Source organism: Rhinolophus sinicus, chromosome 3 (assembly GCF_057876585.1).
Source record: "Rhinolophus sinicus isolate RSI-liver-muscle chromosome 3, RSI-T2T, whole genome shotgun sequence".
Taxonomy (NCBI): domain Eukaryota; kingdom Metazoa; phylum Chordata; class Mammalia; order Chiroptera; family Rhinolophidae; genus Rhinolophus; species Rhinolophus sinicus.
In genome coordinates this window covers 101,521,094-101,543,288 of record NC_142503.1, presented here as the reverse complement: position 1 = coordinate 101,543,288, position 22,195 = coordinate 101,521,094, and the positions used below count along the sequence as shown (strand labels likewise).

Sequence of the window (22,195 nt, the reverse complement as noted above, 5' to 3'; positions counted from 1 at the left end):
AGGAGCATCACTGGTGGGGGTGGGGGGGATTTTACACAGTCGCTTGAGCAGCCCTCTAAGAGCTCCACACCGAGGCTGGTCCCACTCGTGTGCTGAATTTGTGTGATCAGGCTCCACTTAAGCACAACCCCTGCCCGGATTTGTTACCAGAATTAACACAAAGGAACAACAGCGTGTCACACAACATTAACATGTATCCCTCTGAAATTCTGTCCACAGGACGCTAGTGCTGCTGGAGTGGAATAGTAAAGTCCTGTGGTCCAATAAGAGAAGTCCCAGAAAGGTGGAAAGCAGTGTGGGGAGCATACTGCAGCCATGGGAAATGGGACGTTTTCTGAACACGGCAGACACCTCGTCCTTCCACTCCCACAGTTGCCAAAGAGCTCTAGTTCACAAATTGAATGGACCTGGCCTGCTCAAAGCTCTTCACTGGCTCCCTTGCATCTATGAGATAAAATCCAAAACTTCCGCATAACATAATTTGGCCCATCTCTCTGGGGCTGCCTCTCCCATGGCCCTTCAGTCCTGCATAACGCTGAGCCATGCTGAACCCCTCTGAGTCCCACAGCACGTCCTGCCCTGCTCTGCAGGCTGCACCATATGCCCTCCCGCCGGCGAGCAAGTCCTGCCCTCTCGTCCGCACAGCACATTTCTGTCCCCCTCTGAGCCTCAGCCCATCTCTGACGACCTCTGTGGACCCTCCTCCTATTCTTCCCAGTCCCCAGGCTCTAGATGCCTTTCTGCACTAAAGCAACCATCTCACTACCTGGATGCACTTTGGGTGCTGCTGGTGGATTTACTTTCTCACTGGGTGGGGTGCTCCTCAAGGGCAGGACCTGTCCATCTCCATAACCCACTCGACAGCTCAACCATCTGGCCAAGTAGTGAGTGAACCCCATTTGCATTTTATCTCTGGCAATGTCTAAACCAAAGAAAATCACACTTGTTTTCTCAGAAGAAGGAACATTGTCAAATACCAAGAACTGCAGTTCCTGGTAAGACCTTTTAGAAAATGACGTTGGCAACACAGCAACTGGAAACTCAGCAGAATGCGTAAGTGCTGAAAACAGTAGAATGGACCAAGATGTGAACAGTCATGGTTTAACTAGCCTGGGGGTGCAGCTGGAGGAGATTCATGACTGTTTAAAGTTTAAGAATCACGGGTTCTTTCTTAAGAATCACGTATATTTGCATTGTGGATCTGGGATACATTTTTACAGGAGTTGCTCAAATCCAGAGACCTATTAACCTGGGAACCTCCCCCAACTGTTTGAGCCAGCATTTCAGATAGAAGATAAGCTGTGTCCAGCTGCAGTGGGTTTGGAAAGCCCACTGTAAAATGAAGTCACCTGTTGTAGTCACTGTCCTCCCCAACCTTCCTTCTGGGCCCAAGCACTGCCCTGTGAGTCCCAAAGGAGGCTTCCGTTAGTTCTCCATCAGGCTCCCGGGCGGTCCCGGCTGTGGGGGGCACTCGTGAGCTTAGGGGTAGACAGGTGCTCCAGCTCATAGTGTCCGCTGTCAGAAGCCTTGTGGGCGAGCTTCTCCTTCGTACCTTCCTTCTGGTTCCGCTTGTGCTCAATAATCTGCTGCAGCTGGAGCCCCGCATATTCTGGCTTGGTGGTCAGCGGGCCAGGCGGCACGGCCATGCCAAGGACATCGGACACCATGTACGGGCGCAGCCAGCCCACCAGAGGAGTGCTTCCGGGGCTGTAGTGGGCCTGCTTGTGGTAGAAGAGAAGCCCGTCTACCTACAAGAGGGCACAGCAGGGATCAAAATGACTTCTGGGGCCACATGTTTCTAGGAGACCTATACTTACAGGGGCAGCTCTTATGGTCCACTGCCAGAGGAAAAAAAGTTCTTATTTCTCACATGCAATTTCCCTAAATGAAGAAATGGCCTAGAAAACTAAATTTTAGACAATAAAAACAAAAATAGTACTTTCTTGTTTACAGGGTACTTTCCTACCCACTATTTCACCGTCTCACCCACCGTGAGGGTATTTGAGAGGTGGGACTGCTCAGAGTTCTGGGGACCTCTCTGAAAACACAAGGTGAAGCAGACGTTCACCTTGAACCCAGTTCCATGCTCTTCCACCACCCAAAGGTCTTGCGGTGGGGTATGTGCTCTGCGCAGGGAATAAAGCAGGGGAACTGGCAGCCCCTATGGACTGCTGAGCACAGGAAACAGGCTGTCAAGAATCCCTGCTCCAAAGCATTGCTGGCTGCCTAAACCTCCCCCTACATTTTTTGCGAGCTATGTTCTGGGAAACTCAGTTTTTCTGAACGGGAAGACTGCCTATAGTCCCACATTTTCTTTTCTGGTGAGTCATTGACTCATCTGTAAAAAACATTTATTGTCACTGGGGCATAAGAGCTATAAATAAAGATGGTGTTCTTACCACCTTCTTAATTGACTCCCAGAAATCAAGGCAACTCTGCTTTTGCCATGTGGGAAGCTGTGATTCTTCTAGTAAAATTATATCCAGTTCAAGCAAAGATTTGTGGGTGGCTAGGCAGAGTTTTAAAGGGTGTGATGGGCAAAGGAAAGTTTGCTTGTTGAGCCTGGAGAGGGTAACAGCAGCTTCCAAGGACGACAAAAGACCGCCCGAGCTGAGGAACTTCCGGGATGTGGGGTGCTCAGCACTGAGACCGGGACAGTGCAGGGCACACTGGGACGGGTGGGTCGCCACTGCTCAGGGACCACACTCCTGTGTTCTGTCAGTCACAGAAGTCAAAGGCCCTCGTTGTCAGGCTTGTAGCAGAGGCACACAAAGAAGGACGTAGGAATGGAAGCCTCGCCAGATACGCTGTCCTTTCAGGGCCCGTCCAGCTCGGCACTCTGACTTATCTAGCAGGGTGGAGCTAAGGTTCTGCAGGGGGTGAGCACACCCCTACCAGGACCCAGCTTTCAGCCCTTTTCTGATGCTCTGACACAGCAGGCAGAGGAGGGCGCGAGACTGTGTAACCAACTTTCACTGCAGCCTGCAATCACATCAGAACAATAAAGACTATGGTATTGTTACCTCAAAAGGGAAATCCATAGACAGCACTTTACACAGGCTCTCATGGGTACACGGGAAATTCTTTAGCCCCACAAATTTAAACTAAAATATAAAGTAGAACAAAGAATTAGTACATGTTACAAATAATATTGGTTCTAGCAACTGAAAAGCTATGTGAAGAAGTGTTCAGTCTCTTCCTCCCCTCTCCCCTCCCCTCCACCTACCCACTGAATTATTAGGTCAGTGGTTCTCAACCTTGCTTTATACGGAGAATCATTTGAGGAGCTCCTAAAAATTGCTGATGTCCAGGCCCCACCCTGAGATTCTGACTGAACTGGTCTGGGGAGAGGCCCAAGCAATTTTAAGTTTCCTAGTGGATATTAACATGCAGTCAGGACTGAGAACCACCGCCCCATGCTATGTTTAGGGATCGTGTTCTCTCAGCCCTCTGACAATTGCCCCTAATGGAGGACGAGTGAAGCCCCCTTCACACCAGCAAGGATTTTTAGACTGAAGCAGCATAACAAAATGATTAGGACTACAGACTCTACAGTCAGATTGCCTGGGTCTGACTCCCAGCTCTGCAAGCCTCCATTTTCCCAGCTGTAAAATGGGATAATAGAAGTATCTGCTTCATAGGGTTGTCGTGTGGCTTTAGTGAGATAATACAACAGCCTTTCAGAGAAAGCAGCTCCCACTGCCCCTTCCTCAATGCATGTTCCTCCAGGACACTATTGATAACATCACTGGAAGTTCTGACCACAGTGATTGTCCCGTAACTGTTATCCAATTGCCTTTAAAAAGGCTGTAAGCCATCCAAGCAGAGGCCAATCCATAGGGCTTAACTAATAAAATGCCCTGAAAATAGCGGTCACTTATTTAATCACTGGGCAGGTGACAAATGCACTTTGGGCTGTCATCCTGTACTGTGGGACCTCGGGGAAGGCAGTCCCCTCCCTGAACCTAAGTTCTCATTTGTAAAATGAGGGAACTGACTAGATGAGGTCACTCTCAGCTCAGATATAAGAGCAGAGGGTATCAAAATGTGGCTCATGTATCGTCATCATTGGGGAACTTAGAAATGTAAATTCTCAGGCTTCACCTTAGACCTACTGAGTGAGACGCTCTGGGATGATGTCCAGGAGTGTTCTGCCAGGCCCGGGGGTGCTGATGCTACAGGCTGAGAAACACTCTACGAGGATTGTAATCCCTTAGTAATAAAAGCAGTTATCAGCCTTTTGTATCGCCTTTGTATCAGTCACAACTTATCGCGTGCCTACTGTAAGTAAGTACTATGCTGGGAGGACGTGCATATTTATGTCATCTGGTTCTTAGAACATCCCTATAAGATGAGTGTTATTAACCCTACTACATAGATGAAGAAACTAAGGCCAAGTGAAGTTATTAACCTAGAAACTGTGAAGGCCCAAAACAGAATTCAGATCTGGATGACGATTAAGCCCACACTCTCCCCATTATACCTCGCTGACTCCAAAAAAGATAATTCATTCAGGATAATATTCAGATAATAGACCAATCCTAAAAAGCTTTGCAGTCCTAAGCCCAAGGCCTTACAGGATTGAGCTTGGTGTTCTCTCCCAGTGCTTCTTCTGGTAACTTTGAATGCATCCAGTAGAATCGGAAATCCGTCTGCCAGAGAATGGATAGAGAAAAATGAAATACTGCTCATCGCAAACTCGAATGTGAACAAAAACACCCCATTCTAAATAGCCACCTGATTTTTGCAGACCTAAGCCCTTCTGTCACTGTACTCATTTCCCTTAAAAAACTGCCATAAGGTCAGGAAGATCTTTATAAAATCTTCGAAGATTTTTTTCTTAAAATCCAGTAGGATTACTGGGCGGGGGTGGGGGATGGGGTGGGTTTGGTGGTAGATGAGGGTAAAAGGGATCCAATATATGGTGATGGAAAGAGAACTGACTCTGGATGGTGAACATACAATGTGATATATAGATGATGTATTATAGAATTGTACACCTGAAATCTATATAACTTTACTAACAATTGTCACCCCAACAAACTTTAATTTAAAAAAAAATCCAGTAGGATTACTGATAGTAGTAGAGCCAATATTTATCATGAAGGCCTACTATGTGTCAGACTCTGTGCTCAGGACTTTACACACACAATCTTATTAACCCTTGCCCACCCTTTGAGAGTTGTATTACCATTATCTCTATTTACACCAGAGGACTGACACTCAAAGAGATTAAGTCACTTGCCCAGGTGCACAGAGAAAATACTGTGGGGCCCAGGACTCCCCAACTCCAAAGCACATGAGGGCAACCTCTGTTTTAATTCTGAGGATTAGAAACTACTATATAGTTATAACGTCTCATAAACTATTTTTTGAATTACTGATATGTATCCTCCTATAGTTATTTAGGGCCTTTTCTTTCCTTACATTATTTTGTTTTTGGAAATTTGAAAAAAACACACACACAGTCTTCACAGCTGGAAGAGTAATTCTTTTACAGCTCTTTTCATTTTTTCTATATATGTCAGTTTTTCTGGATTATCTACTTCTGAGTCAATTTTGACAAAATATATTGTTAAATTTTTATTTTATGTGTATTTTATTTGCATAGAGTTAAGAAAAGTAGTGTAAAAAAGTACAAAATTGTTCAGAGTTATTTTTGCAAACTACCTGTTTTTCTTTGTGGCTAGTCATCATAACAGTTCTTATTTTATGTGTTTGTCATTTCTCCTTTTCTCCTTATTAGGTTAAATAGAACTTCATAAACTTTACTGAACATTATTAAGAACTATCTTACATATTGATTTATTTGGGTTAGTTATTTTTTTCTATTACTTTAATGTCTTATCAATTTTTTAATTAGTTTCTCTTATTTCTTTTATTGCATTGATCTATTATTCTCATGTGTTTAATACTTTCATTTTTAATAATATTGAAAATTCAGATGATGATTTATTTTTACTTTGACTTCAACTTCAACTCTATGACATTGGTATTTTCATTCATGTTGTTTAAATATTTCCTTTTGGGGGAAGAATGCACTTTTATAGTTTTGAGATCAATTTACCAGATTGTATATTCATTCAAAGACATCTCGTTTGCTTCCAAATTTGACAATTAGGAATAAAGTTGATATAAACATTCAAATACACACACACACACACACACACACACACACACACACACAGTCTTTTTCTTTATATTGTAAAAACATAGGTGGCTGGGCTCGGCCCGCTCCTAATTCTTTGGAGTGTACTATCTCTTCTAATAAACCTTTTTCACCACTTTAAAAAAACACACAAAAATACAGGTGGCTTTAGTTGCCAAATTCATAGCTTGTGAATGCACATTAGGAAACATCCTTCAACAGAATTAAAGGAAAATATGTTCTGGACTGAATGTACGAGCTCTGAGTTTTAGGTTTAAGTCTATAATTGGAGAAGGTACTTACCACCCGTGGCTGTGCTGCCCTATCTGTGTGCTGAGGACTAATAACAGTACTTACCTACAGAGCTGTTGTGAGGGACCAGGGAGAAGATGCTCACACAGCCTGAGCAGTGCAAGTCTCAGCTGTTACTGTTAGAACGACAGGGTCCTGAGGGCCACCACCTAGCACCATGTGGAAGCCCAGCTTCGGGTAAAGGCTATGAGAAGCAGCAGCCGATGGTGAGAACCCACGATTCTCACACTTGGACCTGCATGAGGATCTATCTCCTGGAGGCTTGCTAAAACATAAGCCACCCCATAGTTTCATTCAGTAGGTCTGAGAATTTACATTTCTAACAACACTGAGCACCACTATAATCAACTAACTGACAGGGAGCACAAAAAGTCAACACTATAAAACGGACATGGATGGGAACTGCTGGGAATAGAAATAGGGCCTGAGCGGCTGACCTCGCCTCACCCTGATGGCTGCTACTGTCACTTATAAGAATCACCAAGCTGAGAAAAATAATGGGGAAAGGTGAAACTTGAGAGGAGAACACTGGGGCTGCTCCTCACTTGGGAAACCTCCGGGAGCTAGCCCCTCAGAGATCCGAGGCTTTGTGTCATACCGAGGAGACCCGCCACTTTCAGGGGCAGGGTGTGGTTTGTGAAGGAGTGGAGGTGGCAGGAGTCTGTCTGATGGTACCTTACATCCCACCTTCTCTTCCTTGCACAAGGTGGCACCCCCTTCACCCAGTCTTCCCTGCCAGCAATCTTCCCGCACTCTGGAGAGGGGAGCCGTGACTGCAGCTCCTACAAAGTCCCAGCCCACCCTCTGCTCTGTTTCTCTCTTTCTTCCCCTCAAGAATTTGCTATACTTTCCATAGTTCCTTCTACTTCTTTTTTTTAAATGAAGCTAATTTAAACACACTCACAGATGCAAGGAACATTAGACAATGTTCTTGATATACCACATCCTGTGCATACCAAGAAGTTGGTCACGTACCAAACCCACATGCTCAGCCGTTTTCCAGGGAGGAGAGGAGAGAACAGAAGCCATGAGGGGAGTACCGCTCCTTACCTGGCAGTCGTAGAAAGGGTGTCCCCGCCAGCACATCACATCCAGAACATAGTAGGTCTGCTTTACCTCACTGTAAATGCAGTCCAGAATGGTGTAGTCTGTGACACAACGCACAAAGTTGGTACACAATTCCCCTCCAATCAGGGTTCCCAGCATCACTATCCAGGGAGCCCCATCTTAGGGCCTCGGAACTGAGACCAACAATCCTCAGAGCTGGCAGCAAGCACCAGCACTAAGGAGAAAGGATTCAGTGGAGAGAGAGCTCCTCAGGACACAACTGAAGGGTGACCTGAGGTAGGAGAGCACAAGGAGCAAGACAGCCCCTCAACCAAGTGGGAATCTCAACTTCTAGATAAACTGGGGCATTTACCCACCTTAGAGAAGCTCACGTTTGAAAGCAAGTAATCTTCCCTTTTAGTTTACAACTACTTTTGGAGTTGCTATCACGGGCACTGTGTTCTGTGGGGAATATTAACTGTGGGTAGTCGTGCCTTTAAGGAAGTTACAATCCAGTTAAGTACATAAGGAAAGAACAAACAGCTGAACTGCATAGCACAAACTAAGAGCAATAGGAATTCCAGGAAAAGGGATTGGAGCAGCAGGAAATGCTTCGTGGAAGAGACGTGATATGAACAGTCTTCTGGGACCAGAGGATGAAAATAACAGGGCAGAGGAGAGGTGCATTTCAAGCCAGAGTACTGAGGTGGCATGAGCAGGGGCCCAGAGGTAGAATGAACTGGACACGTGTGGGGTACAAGGAGGCAAGCACGCTGAGCAGAGCGGAGAATGGATACGTAGAGCAGGGGAAAGATACAAGGGTGTGTGGGTCAAAGCCCATGCGGGAGGGCCTCAAAAAGCCCATAGAGAAGTCGGGGCTTAGTTCCAAGGGCACAGTGAAGCACCAAGGGAGCCCAGGCAGGCAGGGAGGAGAGCGGAGCTGGGCCCAGCTCTGCCACTTCCTCACTCAATGACTGTGGAAGTTAATTAAGCTCCGTGATGTTATTCTCCTCAGTTGGGCTCAGGTGGGAGGGAGAAGCTAAGGTTAGGACAATGATGAAAGAGAAAAGGGAATTTGGCAGGGACTCCCCACCAACAGCTTTCTGTCCGTTACCCTAGGAATCCTGAGGGACGTTTTGCAACACCCTGCAACTATCACCTGCAATGATGGTCCATGGGAAAGGCATGTTCACTTTAATTCAGGGGTGTGCTATCCAGCAGATCTCACTCGGCTGAGACTGTTCTGCAGCCGAGGAGACCTGATCTCGAAGGAGACAGCCTGTCTGGTGGACAGGACACTGTCTACGCAGTTCCAAAGGTAGGCTTTCAAAATGGGTCTTTAAAAGAACTACCCAAGCAACTGACACTGTCTTTTACTGATTATAAAACTTAAATAGGCAATCTTATGTGGGTACCTTTCGCTGTTGTTGAGTTTTGCTTATTGCCTCCTGGCAGAAGGGAAGAAAACCTGTTGACACAATAACCACTCTTGGTGTAGGCACTGGTGGAACCCTGTGTGGAAAGAAAGGTACCAATCCCATTAGGCATCAAGGGCTGCCATCAATCCAAAGGTGGCTCTCAACAAATCCTCCTGTAAGAAAGCGCCTCCGTCCCCAGGCCAAGCACAGCTGCTGTGGCAGACAAGGAACCGGGAATACAAAGAACCCCTCCTGCTACAGACTAGGCATGACGGTGTGTGGACAGGAGGCGGCACTCACCCTGGACGCAACGACGAGTGCTCTTTTTCCAACAGGGCACACGACCACAATCCATTCCTGCCCCAAATCTGAAGGGACATCAATTAACCACTCAGACAGCATCAACTGGGAACACAAAACATGGTGTTAAAAATCAATAGGAATGTGCTGTTCCACTTCACAATGACAGAGAATTCACATCCTATATCTGTAACGAAAATACAATTAAAAGACTGAGGGCAGGGCAGACGGGTGGCTCAGTTGCTTAGAGTGCGAGCTCTGGGCAACGGAGCTGCCGGTTCGACTCCCACATGGGCCAGCAAGCTGCGCCCTCCACAACTAGAATTAAGTCAAGAAGCTGCCACTCAGCTCCCGGGTGGCCAGATGGCTCAGTTGGTTGGAACGCGTCCTCTCAACCACAAGGTTGCCAGTTCGACTCCCACAAGGGATGCTGGGCTGCGTCCCCTGCAACTAACAACGGGGACTGGACCTGGAGCTGAATGGCACCCTCCACAACTAAGATTGAAAGGACAACAACTTGACTTGGAAAAGTCCCAGAAGTACACACTGTTCCCCAATCAAGTCTTGTTCCCCTTCCGAAATAAAATCTTTAAAAAAAAGAATGGGGGCAGAAAAGACAGACAGTGGGACGTCCACCCCACTTGCTCTTAGCAATCAACTCGTCTGCTGCTCAACTGACAGGACAGAGTCCACTCACTGTGAACTTCAACTTCACGCCTTCGCTCCCTGCATCCACACCCACTCTTACACCTCACCCCCTGTATCCGGGTGGCGGGGCCCTCTTCCTTTCCTTACATTGGCCACCCACCTACCATTATCATAACTATTATGTTCCTGGGGTTCTACCTCAGAGATGAAGACGACCCCTGACCTTGAGATGCTTTTAAACTAGATCATCATTTCCCCAAGTGGTGACACACGTGTTAGGAAATCTGCCTCAGAAAAGAAAAATAGGAATCTTAATGGTTACTTTCTTGGTTACTTGTATAGTTGTCGCTCAAATGTTCCAGAAGAGAGAATTTGCCCAACCTAAAAATGTAGAATTTCTCAGCCTACCTGACCAATCAATGTCATTAAAATATCATGTTACCAACCAAAAAAAAAAGGAGGGGGCTAAGGTGAAGTAAATGTAACTCTTCTGCTCATCACTCCTAGTCCCTCCCATCTATAGACTTTGGCCTATCAATTAATCCCTCCCACTGAATCTTTCATCTCTCCTTCCCTTCAGCCCACAAAATACTCAACCCCTAATCTTCAAAACCAAAACAAAAATGAAAAGCTGTTATCACTCTGCATTTTTGTTAAGATATTGCACTTTCTCCTTTTTTAAGTTACTTCCTATTCCTTGATGCTGCCTGCCCTCCCACTGACACCCTCAGTCCACTGCTGCCCACAGCCCGCTGAAGCCATCAGTGACCTCCTCAGGTGCTGCCAAGTCTTTCTGCCCTCACCTCCCTTTCCTCCCCCTGTGACGTTGCCACTCACATCCTCCCCTTCACACGTGTTCCCTTGTCCCTGTGCCATTGTGTTTTCCTCCAAACGTTCCTCCACACACTTCCCAAAAACATGCAGATAATCTTCAGGGGACTGTTTTAGGTCTCCCTTTTCCTTTCTCTTAGATGCTGCCCCCATGGGGTGGGTCTCATCGACTTCTGTACCTTCTTGTCACTTCTAAGAGATGCCTCCCAATCCAACTTCTTTCTCAGCACCGGGTCTCTTTCCTTTCCCCCAGATGTGTATTCCCAGTGGGCCACCTGCTGTCGCTTTCTCTGCTTGTCCCCTCTGTACCTTAAACTCAGTGTCTCCGAAACAGAACTCGCTGTCTTCTGGTGCCCAAGTACTTCCCATCCCGAAACGCCCACCCTTCCCTGGCTGCCTTCTGTAGCCCTGGTAATTACATCACCACTAACTGTGCTACTGAATATTTTTTAATTTTTAATTTATTTTAAGTGTGTTTTTCCAGAACCCATCAGCTCCAAGTCAAGTAGTTGTTTCAATCTAGTTGTGGAGGGCGCAGCTCACAGTGGCCCATGTGGGGATTGAACCAACAACCCTGTTGTTTAGAGCACCGCGCTCTAACCACCTGAGCTATCCAGTTGCCCTGTGCTACTGAATCTTAAACCCAAGGCACAAATCAACATTCCCTCAAAGAACAGTAGTGATACAACACTAAAACACAAGTGACAAAACAAAAATAGAGAAATTAGACTATATAAAATTTAAAACTTTTGTATTGCTAATGATACCATCAAGACAGTGAAAAGAAAACACACAGCATGGGAGAAAATATCTGCAAATCATGTACCTAATAAGGGACTGGCATTATCACAATTCAGTAATGAAAGACAAATACTGCAACTTAAAAATGAGGCAAAGGATTTGAATACACATTTCTCCTAAGAAGATATACAAATGGCTAATAAGCACATGAAAAGATGCCCAATATCATTAGTCATTAGGGAAATGCAAATCAGGATCATGAGACACCACTTCATACCCACTAGGATGGCCATATTTAAAAGGACAGACAACAGCAAGTATTGACAAACGTGGAGAAACTGGAACTCTCATATATCGCTGGTGAGAATGTAAAATGGTGCAGTCACTTTGGCAAACAGTTTGGCAATCCTCAAAACGTTAAACACAGAGTTACCACACATATGACCTAGTAATTCCACTCCCAAGCAAGATGAAAATATATGACCACGAAAAAAAAATGTAAATGAATGTTCACAGCAGCCTTACTCATAATAGCGAAAAAGTGGAAACCCAAATGCCCATCAGCTAGTGACTGGATAAACAAATGTGGTCTATCCATACAGTAGAATATTATTGGCAATAAAAATGAACACGTTACAACAGATGAACTTCGAAAACCTTATGCTGAGTGAAAGAAGCCAGACACAAAAGGATACATCTTGTATGATCCCTCTTCTATGCAATGTCCAGAATAGAGAATCCATGGAGACAGAAGGCAGAGTAGCGATTGCCAGGGGCTGGGGGAAAGGAGCGGGGACTGACCAACTGCTAATGGGTACGAGGTTTCTTTATGGGATGATGAAAACAGTCTGAAATTAGACAGCGGTGATGGTTGCACAGCCCTATAAATATACTAAAAACCACTGAATTGTACACTGAAAATGTGTGAATTGTATGGTATGTGAATTATATCTCAATATGGCTGTTTAAAAAAATAATAGTAGCAGCTAATACTTGTGGGGCATTATTATGGGCGCTAGGCTAGGTGTTTAGGGTACACTATATCTCATTTACCCTTCTAGCAATCCTATGAGAAAAGTGCTATTACTATCCCCTACTTTACAGATAAGAAACACGAGACTTAGAGTGGTTAAGTAACTTGCTGAAGGTCAACAAAGAGCCTGGCTTTGAGGTCAGGTTCAGGTCTAAGTGACCTCAGAGCTTAAACCCTTAACCACTCCTTATAGTGCCTCTTCTATCCAACCCACTGCTTAATTCTGTCCATGCTACCTGGTGACATTTCTCATGCTCGTGACGTCATTTCCTTCCCACTTTCACTGCCCACCACCACATTGTCTTAGCAAACCTAAGCTCCCTACCACAGTCTCTCTTTCCAGGCACTTTTACACACTGGTGTGGCTATCATCACATGAAGTCCCTGGCTCAAAACTCCCCAGGGGTCCCACAATCTAAAAGTCTAACCTCACACACATTTCCACTGTATTCCTTCCCCCAGCCCTACGCTGCTGCATCCTCACTGGCCGGCACACCACTCCTGAACACGCCATATACTCCTGTCCCACCTCCACTCTCGCTTAGCCTGCTCCTACTGCCTAGATTTCCTGGGACGCCCTGCACCTCTGCTTGTCCACGTCCGACCCCACACTTCAAAGCTGCCTCCTCTTTTATCAATGTGGTCCTGATTTTACAGCCCTGCTTCTTTCCCTACTGGAAGTTAATCTCACTTGCTTAGATCAAAACCCATAATCTGCACTCAGCCGAGGAGTGTAGGGGCTATTACTTCCCCATGGCACAGCCTAGCTTAACGCATAGCAGGGACTTCAACACTACCTGCCGAAGATGACAGAATTATCCTGTCACAGAGGATGCTATCGGTGCTGTGTTTGTGACATAGAAGGAAGAGGGGAGTATGTGCACCCAGGACCACAGGCTAAAGGTGGGAGAGATTCTTGGGTGACAACACACTTGGTTGTGGGCAGACCCCTACCCCACTAGGACCGATACCCTGCCTTTGGGAATCCCTGGGCTGCCTGGAGTGCTGACCAGTCCCCATGCCTGCTCTCCCTCTGGCATTGCTCTCTAGAAGCAATAGGGCACTTAGTAAGGTTCTGACAGTGATCTGTTGTTTAATGGCCTCAGCCCCACGGAGGCCAATTGGTTGGCCTGGGCTGGCTGGACAGGCTCCTTCCATTCACGGGCAGCTGTACTTCCCATCTTCCATTATGTGAATGTGAAAATCCCAGGCTGACACATTTAGTCCACTGCTTGGGTAATAGGAAGTCTGGGAGGTGGGATGGGGCAGTGCTAAGCTGGAAAGGCCCCATGCAGAGCAGCTGTGCAATGGCTATGAAAGGGACACATGTGTGGAGTCCCGTAGTGTCAGCAGCCTGGGCTTACAGCCCGGGTCATGGTTCCCAAACCCACCAGTGACCAGCAGTGACCCCCGTCAGCACACGCACGGTAAGCCAGTTCTTCTCTGCAGCCAGAAACTTCCGGACATCAGCACTTTCTTGGCAGTCCCCTCCTTGGTCCTGCTGCCTCCTCCTCTCTTTATGGCAACATTTAGTTCAGCGGGTTTGACTGCATAGGAAGTGGAGTGGACTAGCTGGGCCTAATGGTCTCTGGAATACTCACTTGATTAGCATAGCGTTTTGGTAACTTCCTGCCAGTGTCAATGTCCATTTCTTCATCATCTTTCTTCTCTTCTTCTTCCTCACTCTCCATCCCTGTCCAGTCATCTTCGGCCAGTCTTCTGGCATGATTCACATAATCCAGACGCTTGCTGGAGAAAGAAAAGGCATAAAGACAGCTCTTTGTTCTTATAGGAAGACACCCTACAGTGTAGCAGATTTAATTCAATTCAAAGCCTCCAAATTCAGGAGCAACCTGGGGATTCCAAAGGGATAAGAGATGACAGAATTTCTTCTGTAAGGCTTAAACTAGTGACCACCTCCTCCCAGAGCCTAAATACTCTAAACATAGCCTTCCCCAGTTTCCTAAAAATGGGCAAAGTAAAATATTTTAAGGAAATTTCAAGGTTTGTTAGCTGGAAAGGCTGACCCCACTCCCACCCACCCCCCAAGCCCCCCACCCCACACCCTCCAAGACTCCTCCCACCTGTCCCAGGTAAGAGCTGCCACTTCTCTGCCGGGCAGACATCTAATGCAAAAGCTCCAGGAATGAAGAGAGGAACCATTGAGATGCAGTGAGAATTTTAAAGCCTTTCTCCAGCTCCTGTCTAACTTTCAAAAAGGACCATGTGGCTTATGATTTACTTTTATTTGTTTCCTTTTATTGTTATCTTCCTCGTTTTTAAAAACTACATATTATAGAAAGTTTGGGAAATTGAGAGGTAAAAGAATTTTTGGAACCTAATTGTTCCAAAGTAATTTGTAGATACCACATAACCTCCCAGGCTTGCTTTCCTCAATGCTGAGTGACGCCAAAGGTCATCCCCTGAGACAGACCAAGCCGGCTGGTTTCCTCTCTCACACACACACGTGTTCCTGCACACTCACACGAAGGAGCACACCAGAGAGCACATGCAAGCACATGAATGGTCTTTTATCTCAAAAATAAGGGCGAGCTGGTGTACTTGTTCATGTGCAAAGGATGCACACCCGTGGTTACTTCCCAGGCATCGTTTGTAAGTATAAGAGAAGGAAACTACCCAGATGTCCATCAGTAAGGGACTGGTTAGATGACATCATGAACTATCCATTCAATGGAACAGAATAGTTGGTACGTTATGAACCAATATAGAATCTCTGAAAAAAACAAACAACAAAAAGAACTTAAATAAATGTGCAGAATAGTGTATTTTACACTGCTACTTCTGTTTAAAAAAAAAAAAAACTTGGGCTGGCCCAATGGCTCAGGCGGTTAGAGCTCTGTGCTCCTAACTCCGAAGGCTGCCGGTTCGATTCCCACATGGGCCAGTGGGCTCTCAACCACAAGGTTGCCAGCTCGATTCCTCGAGTCCTGCAAGGGATGGTGGGCAGCGCCCCCTGCAACTCAGTTAGCTCAGTTGGTTGGAGCGCACCCTCTCAACCACAAGGTTGCTAAACTTGAAGCTGAACCGCATCCTCCACAGCTAAGATTGAGGGGACAACAGCTTGACTTGGAAAAAGGTCCTGGAAGTACACACTGTTCCCCCAATAAAGTCCTGTTCCCCTTCCCCAATAAGATCTTTAAAAAAAAAAAAAAAAAAGCTTATGTACACATGCAACCACAACTTGCTCACTCATATGTGCATAGAATATCTTTGGAAGGATACACAAGAAATAATATGGAAGAGGAACTGGATGGCAAGGGGATAGAATTGGAAAGGAGACTTTTTACACATTATTTTGGAATAGGTAATACATTCATTGTATGTATTCACAGTTCAAAATTCAAAATATCTAAATTATAATTTTTTAAAGAGGGGGGTTGGAGTGATCTGTAAATGTAATCTGCAAGCAACCCGGAGGCCACAGGGAACCATTTCTGCTAAATACATCCAGGGATGCAGCATTGGGCAAAATGCAGACAGCCTAGAAACTGTGTGGCTGTTAATAGTTCCTACTAATTTTCAATTCCTTAATTTTTCACCCAGAAGAGGTCCATGTTACACTGAGAACAAAAGGACAGGCCCTGCTTTCAGAGCAGCCCAGCCTTAAACACTCCTATTCTGCTCTCTTTCCCTGTGTGCCATCTTGGCACTGAGAATTATGTGTATGGAAGACATTTCCTCAGGTTTCCTGTGGAATTATTTGTCTGGAACTCCCAAGGGCTCCACAGAGACATTTGGGCTGCAGTCAGACAGGAAGACCACACCGATGCCAGGATTCAGAGTGCAGAAGAAGCCACACAGGGAATGTGGGGAGTGGAAGTCTGGGCGTGGCTTTCACAAGTCCCTAAATTGCAAAGCTTAGTACTGCTGCCAGGAAGGAAAGAAAACTTAACCAAATAACTGAACTTTTATTTTCAAACTTTAGCCTCTCCCTACTTCCTCATCTTTTCCTAAGCTCTGGTATAAAGGATGGCTACCTCTCCGGATTTACCCCTCCAACCTCATGGGCAAGACCATCAGCCTACAAAGGGTTTACTTTGAAGCAGTTTCTGTAGAGGCAAATTTAGAGCCTCCTGAATGGCTCGCAGTGCCCAGCCTAGAGACAGAAGCCAAGGAGTTTTTAAAGCATCCCTTACGATTTCTGCAGTTCCAGTAACCGGCGGCGCCGCTCACTCTGTTCCAAGGAACTGTACTTGGACTTGTACTGGGATAGGCGGGGGTGTGGGGCAGCTGTGCTATTCAGATCTTGAGATACAGAGAAGTTACTAGCCAGGGCTTGACTCAGCTCTTCCATCTTCCCTACAAAGAAAAACAAGAAAATGGTTCATTCATTTCATGTTTCCTCCTGTATACAGGCAATTATGATGTAGCATGATGGCTACATTCCTAAAAATATCTCAATCCAAAATCACAACTGTTTCCGTGGGAAAAATGGAAGTTAAAGAGTAAATGAGCTACAGATGAACATTACATTATTTCCTGTAGATATTTCATTAATAATCACTTCAATAGCTCTGATTATATAAACTTAGACACTAGTCACTAAGCAAATTCAACCTGTGATTGAATCTAACTTTTGCACTTTGCCATCTATCACCAGGGGTCCTGTAACTAATTTCTTCTTACTGTCACTGATAACCAGTGCTGTGATCAAGCACCTAATTTTTTCCTACATAGTTCTAAATAGCCATTACTCAATAACTAATATAATCTTCTGATGCAAATCTTATCCAATTGGTTGTTTAATTCTCTCATAAATACCAACTCACATTAAGAAAATTTACCTCTGGAAGAAACACTGGTTCTGGAGCTCCTGGAGGAAGCCAAAAACTCAAACCTGTTACTTTCTGGTTTTATAGTTTGTTTTGTTTGCGGTGGGCAGAAGGAAGGTTTCAGGACTACCTAGGTAGGACTCATCAGCAAAGTGATAGCTAGAATGTAGCCAGAACTTGGATGGCTAACATCAGGCGCTCCAGGAGTGTGAAGGACTGACATGTGGTGCACTTGGGAAACAGGAGTAGATATATTAGAGAGAGACTATCTAGGTAGGAATGGGAGTGGAGAGAAAGGTGAATTCACATTTCATTAACTCTCCTGAGAATGAAGTTAGGACGTGGCACAGGAGCATACCCAAGGGTTACAGGTGAACCTAAGACTGTAAGAAAACAGGAACATTTAAGAGGCATCTGACTCACAGAGCTGAGCTGGCCTAACCCTTCAGTTCTAGTGTAAATCAGAGGGCACCACAGTGCTTAAACGCAACCTCAGGCCAGGTCCTACTGCTCTGAACACCAAAACCAACAGATTCATTCTAGAGCCTCTATCGTTAAAAACACAACTCTATGGGCCTCTACTTGGCAATGAGCTACTTTCCATTGCACACTTGAAGTCAGATTTTTTTTCTTAATTTGCAGCATTAGATTTTTTAATTTGAAAGAAACCTTTTCTTAAAAACTGTGATATATGGTGATGGAAGGAGAACTGACTCTGGGTGGTGAACACACAATGGGATTTAGAGATGATGTAATACAGAATTGTACACCTGAAATCTATGTAATTTTACTAACAATTGTCACCCCAATAAGTTAAAAAAAAAAAAAAATTGTGGTTAGGGCCGGCCCGGTGGCTCAGGTGGTTGGAGCTCCGTGCTACTAAAGCCGAAGGCTGCCGGTTCGATTCCCACATGCACCAGTGGGCTCTCAACCAGGTTGCCAGTCTGACTCCTCAACTCCTGCAAGGGATGGTGGGTTCTGCGCCGTGCAACTAAGATTGAACATGGCACCTTGAGCTGAGCTGCAGCTGAGCTCCTGGATGGCTCAGTTGGTTGGAGCGTGTGCTCTCAACCACAAAGTTGCAAGTTCCACTCCAGTGAGGGATGGTGGGCAGTGCCCCCTGTCACTAGCAACGGCAACTGGACCTGGACTGAGCTGCGCCCTCCACAACTAAGACTGAAAGACAACTTGACTTGGAAAAAGAAAAAAAAACTGGAAGCACACACTGTTCTCCAGTCAAGTCCTGTTCTCTCTCCTTCCCCAATAAAATCTTTAAAAAAAAAAAAATTGCAGTTAAAAACTGACAAAATTTACCGTATTAACCATTTTTAAGTGTACAGTTCAGTAGTGTTAAATTCACATTGCTGTACAACCAATATCCAGAACTCTTTTCATCTTGCAAAACTGAACCGCTGCACCCATTAAACACGAAACTTTTTTTATATAGATGATATATTATAGAAATGTACACTTGAGGGGGTGGCTGGTTGGCTTAGCTGGTTAGAACGTGGTACTAATAAGAACACCAAGGTTACCGGTTTGATCCCCACATGGGCCACTGTGAGTTGTGCCCTCCTTAAAAAAAAAAAACAAAAAAAACCCACACACTTGAAACCCATATAATTTTACTAACCAATGTCACCCCAATAAATTTAATTTAAAACAATTTTTTTTTTACTCTTAAGATCAACAGTGTGGAACCTTAACATATTTGTAATGCAACCAGTGTGGCCATCTTGTGGTTCAGGCTAGGTGATGTGTACTTGGGATCCATAATGGTGTGCCATTTTCTATATTTTTCTGTACTTTAGTCTCAATCTAAACACTTCTATAATAAAAATGTTTTTAATTATGTCTTCGGCTTACCAAAGTAATGACCAAATACATTTATTAGGCCGTATCATGCTTTATCTCGGTGGGAGCTCCCGCTCTGCCGAAGTTAATCGCAGCCTTGGGATACTGGGGCGGGGGCTGGACCTTCCTTTATGGCTGCTCTTGGCTGGCTCCTGCTCTTTCAACCCATTCCTCAGGTGGGGCGGTCTCCAAGGGTTCTCACCTTAGCCCGGTGGTCTCATCCTCCACCTGCATCTGCCCCCTATTAACTCCCAAATTTCCGACGCGCCCAGGCGTCCCCTGCCTCCCCCTTCTTGTCCTCCGAGGCCCCAGCCTCGCATCCCCAGCCCGGGATCGGGGCCTCCTCGGCATCTCTCACGGGGTGGCAGCTCCCCCCGCCACGGCCCCGCGCTGCCTTTCTCTACGGCTGGGGCCATTTAGGCATTGCAGGATTCGCCCTCCCCCACAGAGTCCCCGAGGGCTGCGGGCCCACCGCGTGGACCAGAGGAGCAGAAGCGCGCCCAGCGGAGGTCCCGACTTGGCTCTGCCCCTCGCGGGAACGCCTCGGGGAGCCGGAGATGCGGAACCGGCTACCGGGAGCCATAGCCGGGCGCCGAGGAGCAGTTGGAGCCAGTGGGGCCCAGGCTCGGGCCCAAGCTCGAACCCAGGACTCACCGGTCTCAGGTGACAGTTCCAATCGTCGCCACTACGGCCGCCAGGGGCCGACCAATCAGCTGCCCCGGGAGAGCCTGGCCCGCCCCTCAGCCGCCCTTGTCCGGCCCACGGGCCTCTCGTCAAGCGTTTCCGGCCTCTCCAGCCGCGGGGGCCGCCGGAAGTCCTCTCGCGGAGCGGCTCCGCTGGCGGTTACATCTGGCGCCCGCTGCTGGCGCTTTTCCCGTCTCTCCGAGTCCCTCTTATAAGGTGACTTGGCCGGGCTGCGCCCTCGGCCCTGGGCATTAGCTCCTCGGGACAATTGGCGCCAATAGGAGGAGCTCCATCTCGTCCCGGGCGATCGAGGCCCTCCGGGCCGGGGTCCTGCCGCCCCTCAGGCCCGCCCTGTGGTTAGGGTGCGCCAACGGTCCGTCCTCTCTCGCGTGCCGGCGATTTGTACGGTCGGTGCGGGTTTCCTGAATGACTCTTCCGCAGCCCTGACATCCCCAAGTCCCTCCCCACTGCCCGTACAACACCGGAAACAGCCCTGATTACAGCCCTTTTGCTCCGTTTGGGAGGTTCTCTTTCCTACTAGGTGGCGGGCTTGGCAAAGCAAGGTCGGCTGATTCCTGCTTAAGTCATCAGCGTCCAGCACGAGGCACTGAGTAGACGCTGGTAAAGGAATGATCCTTCATGGGGTAGGGGAAGCAGCCCAGATGCAGGAGAGCTAATCAAACTACAGTGCGACCTCTGCGGGGGAGGGCTGATGAGATGCAAAGTAAAAATAGGAATAGCCATTTATTGAGTGCTTTTACCTTGAGCCAGTCACTGTCTCACATGCATTATTTTATTTAATCTGCAAGTAACACGAGGAAGTAGAGACCGAAGCTCAGAGAGGTTAAATAACTTGGCCAAAGTCACCCAGCTTTTGAGCCAAACATTTGAATTTGCTGAGTGTTTGAGTTATAAATTGGATATTACATACTATCCTACAAAAACAAAATGTACAAAGTTAGCATATTTTGAGTCCAACGAATGCCAAGATGTGGACTTTGCATATTTTATGTACAGTATACGAAACCATCCATTTGGACTAAAAAGAACAGGAAATCAGAATGAAACAGTAGATAAATGGTGCTTGGGGTTCTGGGGACCAATTTTTTTGGACCTCGGAATTTATGAAGGTGAGCTCTGCCTTTCAATGGTCACACTAAGCAAAGCCATGTACTGATGAGACAAGTAAAAAGCTAACAGGAGTGGGCTTGTGAGCTGGCAGGATGGGATGGGCAAAGAGTTAACAGGAGTGCGTCTGTGGAATAACAGGAACAGCTAAACATTAACTGCTTGGCTCTGAAACCCCTGGCTGGCACACACCTGCAAGCTGATAAGCACCTTGCATCCATCATAGGTAGGAACAGAACAGTTCCCAATCAAAATGACAACCCCCTGCAAACTAACCCCCATCATGGATGGGTACAGGACAGTTCCCAATCACAACAGCAACCCCCTGCAAGCTGACATCCGTCATAGATGGGAACAGAACAGCTCCCAGGAGAAGACAATTGTAATGGCATCCCCCTGCAAGCTGACAAGCACCCTACATCCTGCATGGAAAAATATAAAACCCCAGTACTCCTCATTGGTGCAGCTGTCCTCCATCAGACTGTGCCCTGGCACAACTCTGTTTGCCAGTATCTCTCTTACCCCTCTGTCTTGACAGCTGTCTCTATTGAGCTCTGCCCTGGCAAAACTCATATTGCCAGACCTCTCTCTTTGACTTTCAGTAAATCTTTTCTTACTTTTGTAGAGTCTCGTAAATTCTTTAACATTCTGTGAACTACCAGAGGTTAATTCTACGCCAAGACATGTACTAGGTTATTTGGTGCATCCACAAATAAAAGCAGCTGTTTGCCTGATTTATGAGACTGACTTCACTAGGGAACTTTGACAGCAGGATACTGAGTATTTTGTGTCCCTGAGTTATCATTCTCTAACCATGATCACGGAAGTCACATCCAGTGGTCAGAACTACACAGAAAAGGACAAAGGCCCTATACAATAGAAGGAAATAGACTAAGATTGACAAAGAGCTCCCCGAATTCATGCACTGAGGTCCAGGAAAAATGCTCCAGTCTCTTATACTCAGCGGAATAACTCCCCATACCACAGAACACAGAAATAAAACTAAATGGCACTTGGGGCAGCTGGATGGCTTAGAGCGTGAGCTCTTAACAAGGTTGCTGGTTCCATTCCTCCATGGGCCTGTGAGCTGCGCCCTCCACAACTAGATTGAAGACATCGAGCTGCCACTGAGCTTCTGGAGGGGCGGCCAGATGGCTCAGTTGGTTAGAGTGTGAGCTCTTAATATCAAGGTTGGCCGGTTCGATTTGACTGGACTTGGAGCTGAGCTGCACCCTCCACTACTAGATTGAAGGACAAT

General features: G+C 46.4%; 1 protein-coding gene across 1 annotated transcript; it reads right to left on the bottom strand.

Annotated features, from left to right (window-relative positions):
• Nucleotides 1-1,164: 1,164 nt before the first annotated feature.
• On the bottom strand, nucleotides 1,165-20,311 carry SNUPN (snurportin 1). The gene is given in 10 exon segments (XM_019750989.3): nucleotides 1,165-1,467; nucleotides 1,470-1,748; nucleotides 3,024-3,104; nucleotides 4,578-4,652; nucleotides 7,511-7,608; nucleotides 8,923-9,019; nucleotides 9,226-9,330; nucleotides 14,080-14,227; nucleotides 16,636-16,798; nucleotides 19,780-20,311. Coding segments are annotated over 9 exon segments (1,083 nt in total). The 5' UTR covers nucleotides 16,794-16,798; nucleotides 19,780-20,311; the 3' UTR covers nucleotides 1,165-1,425.
• Nucleotides 20,312-22,195: the final 1,884 nt, after the last annotated feature.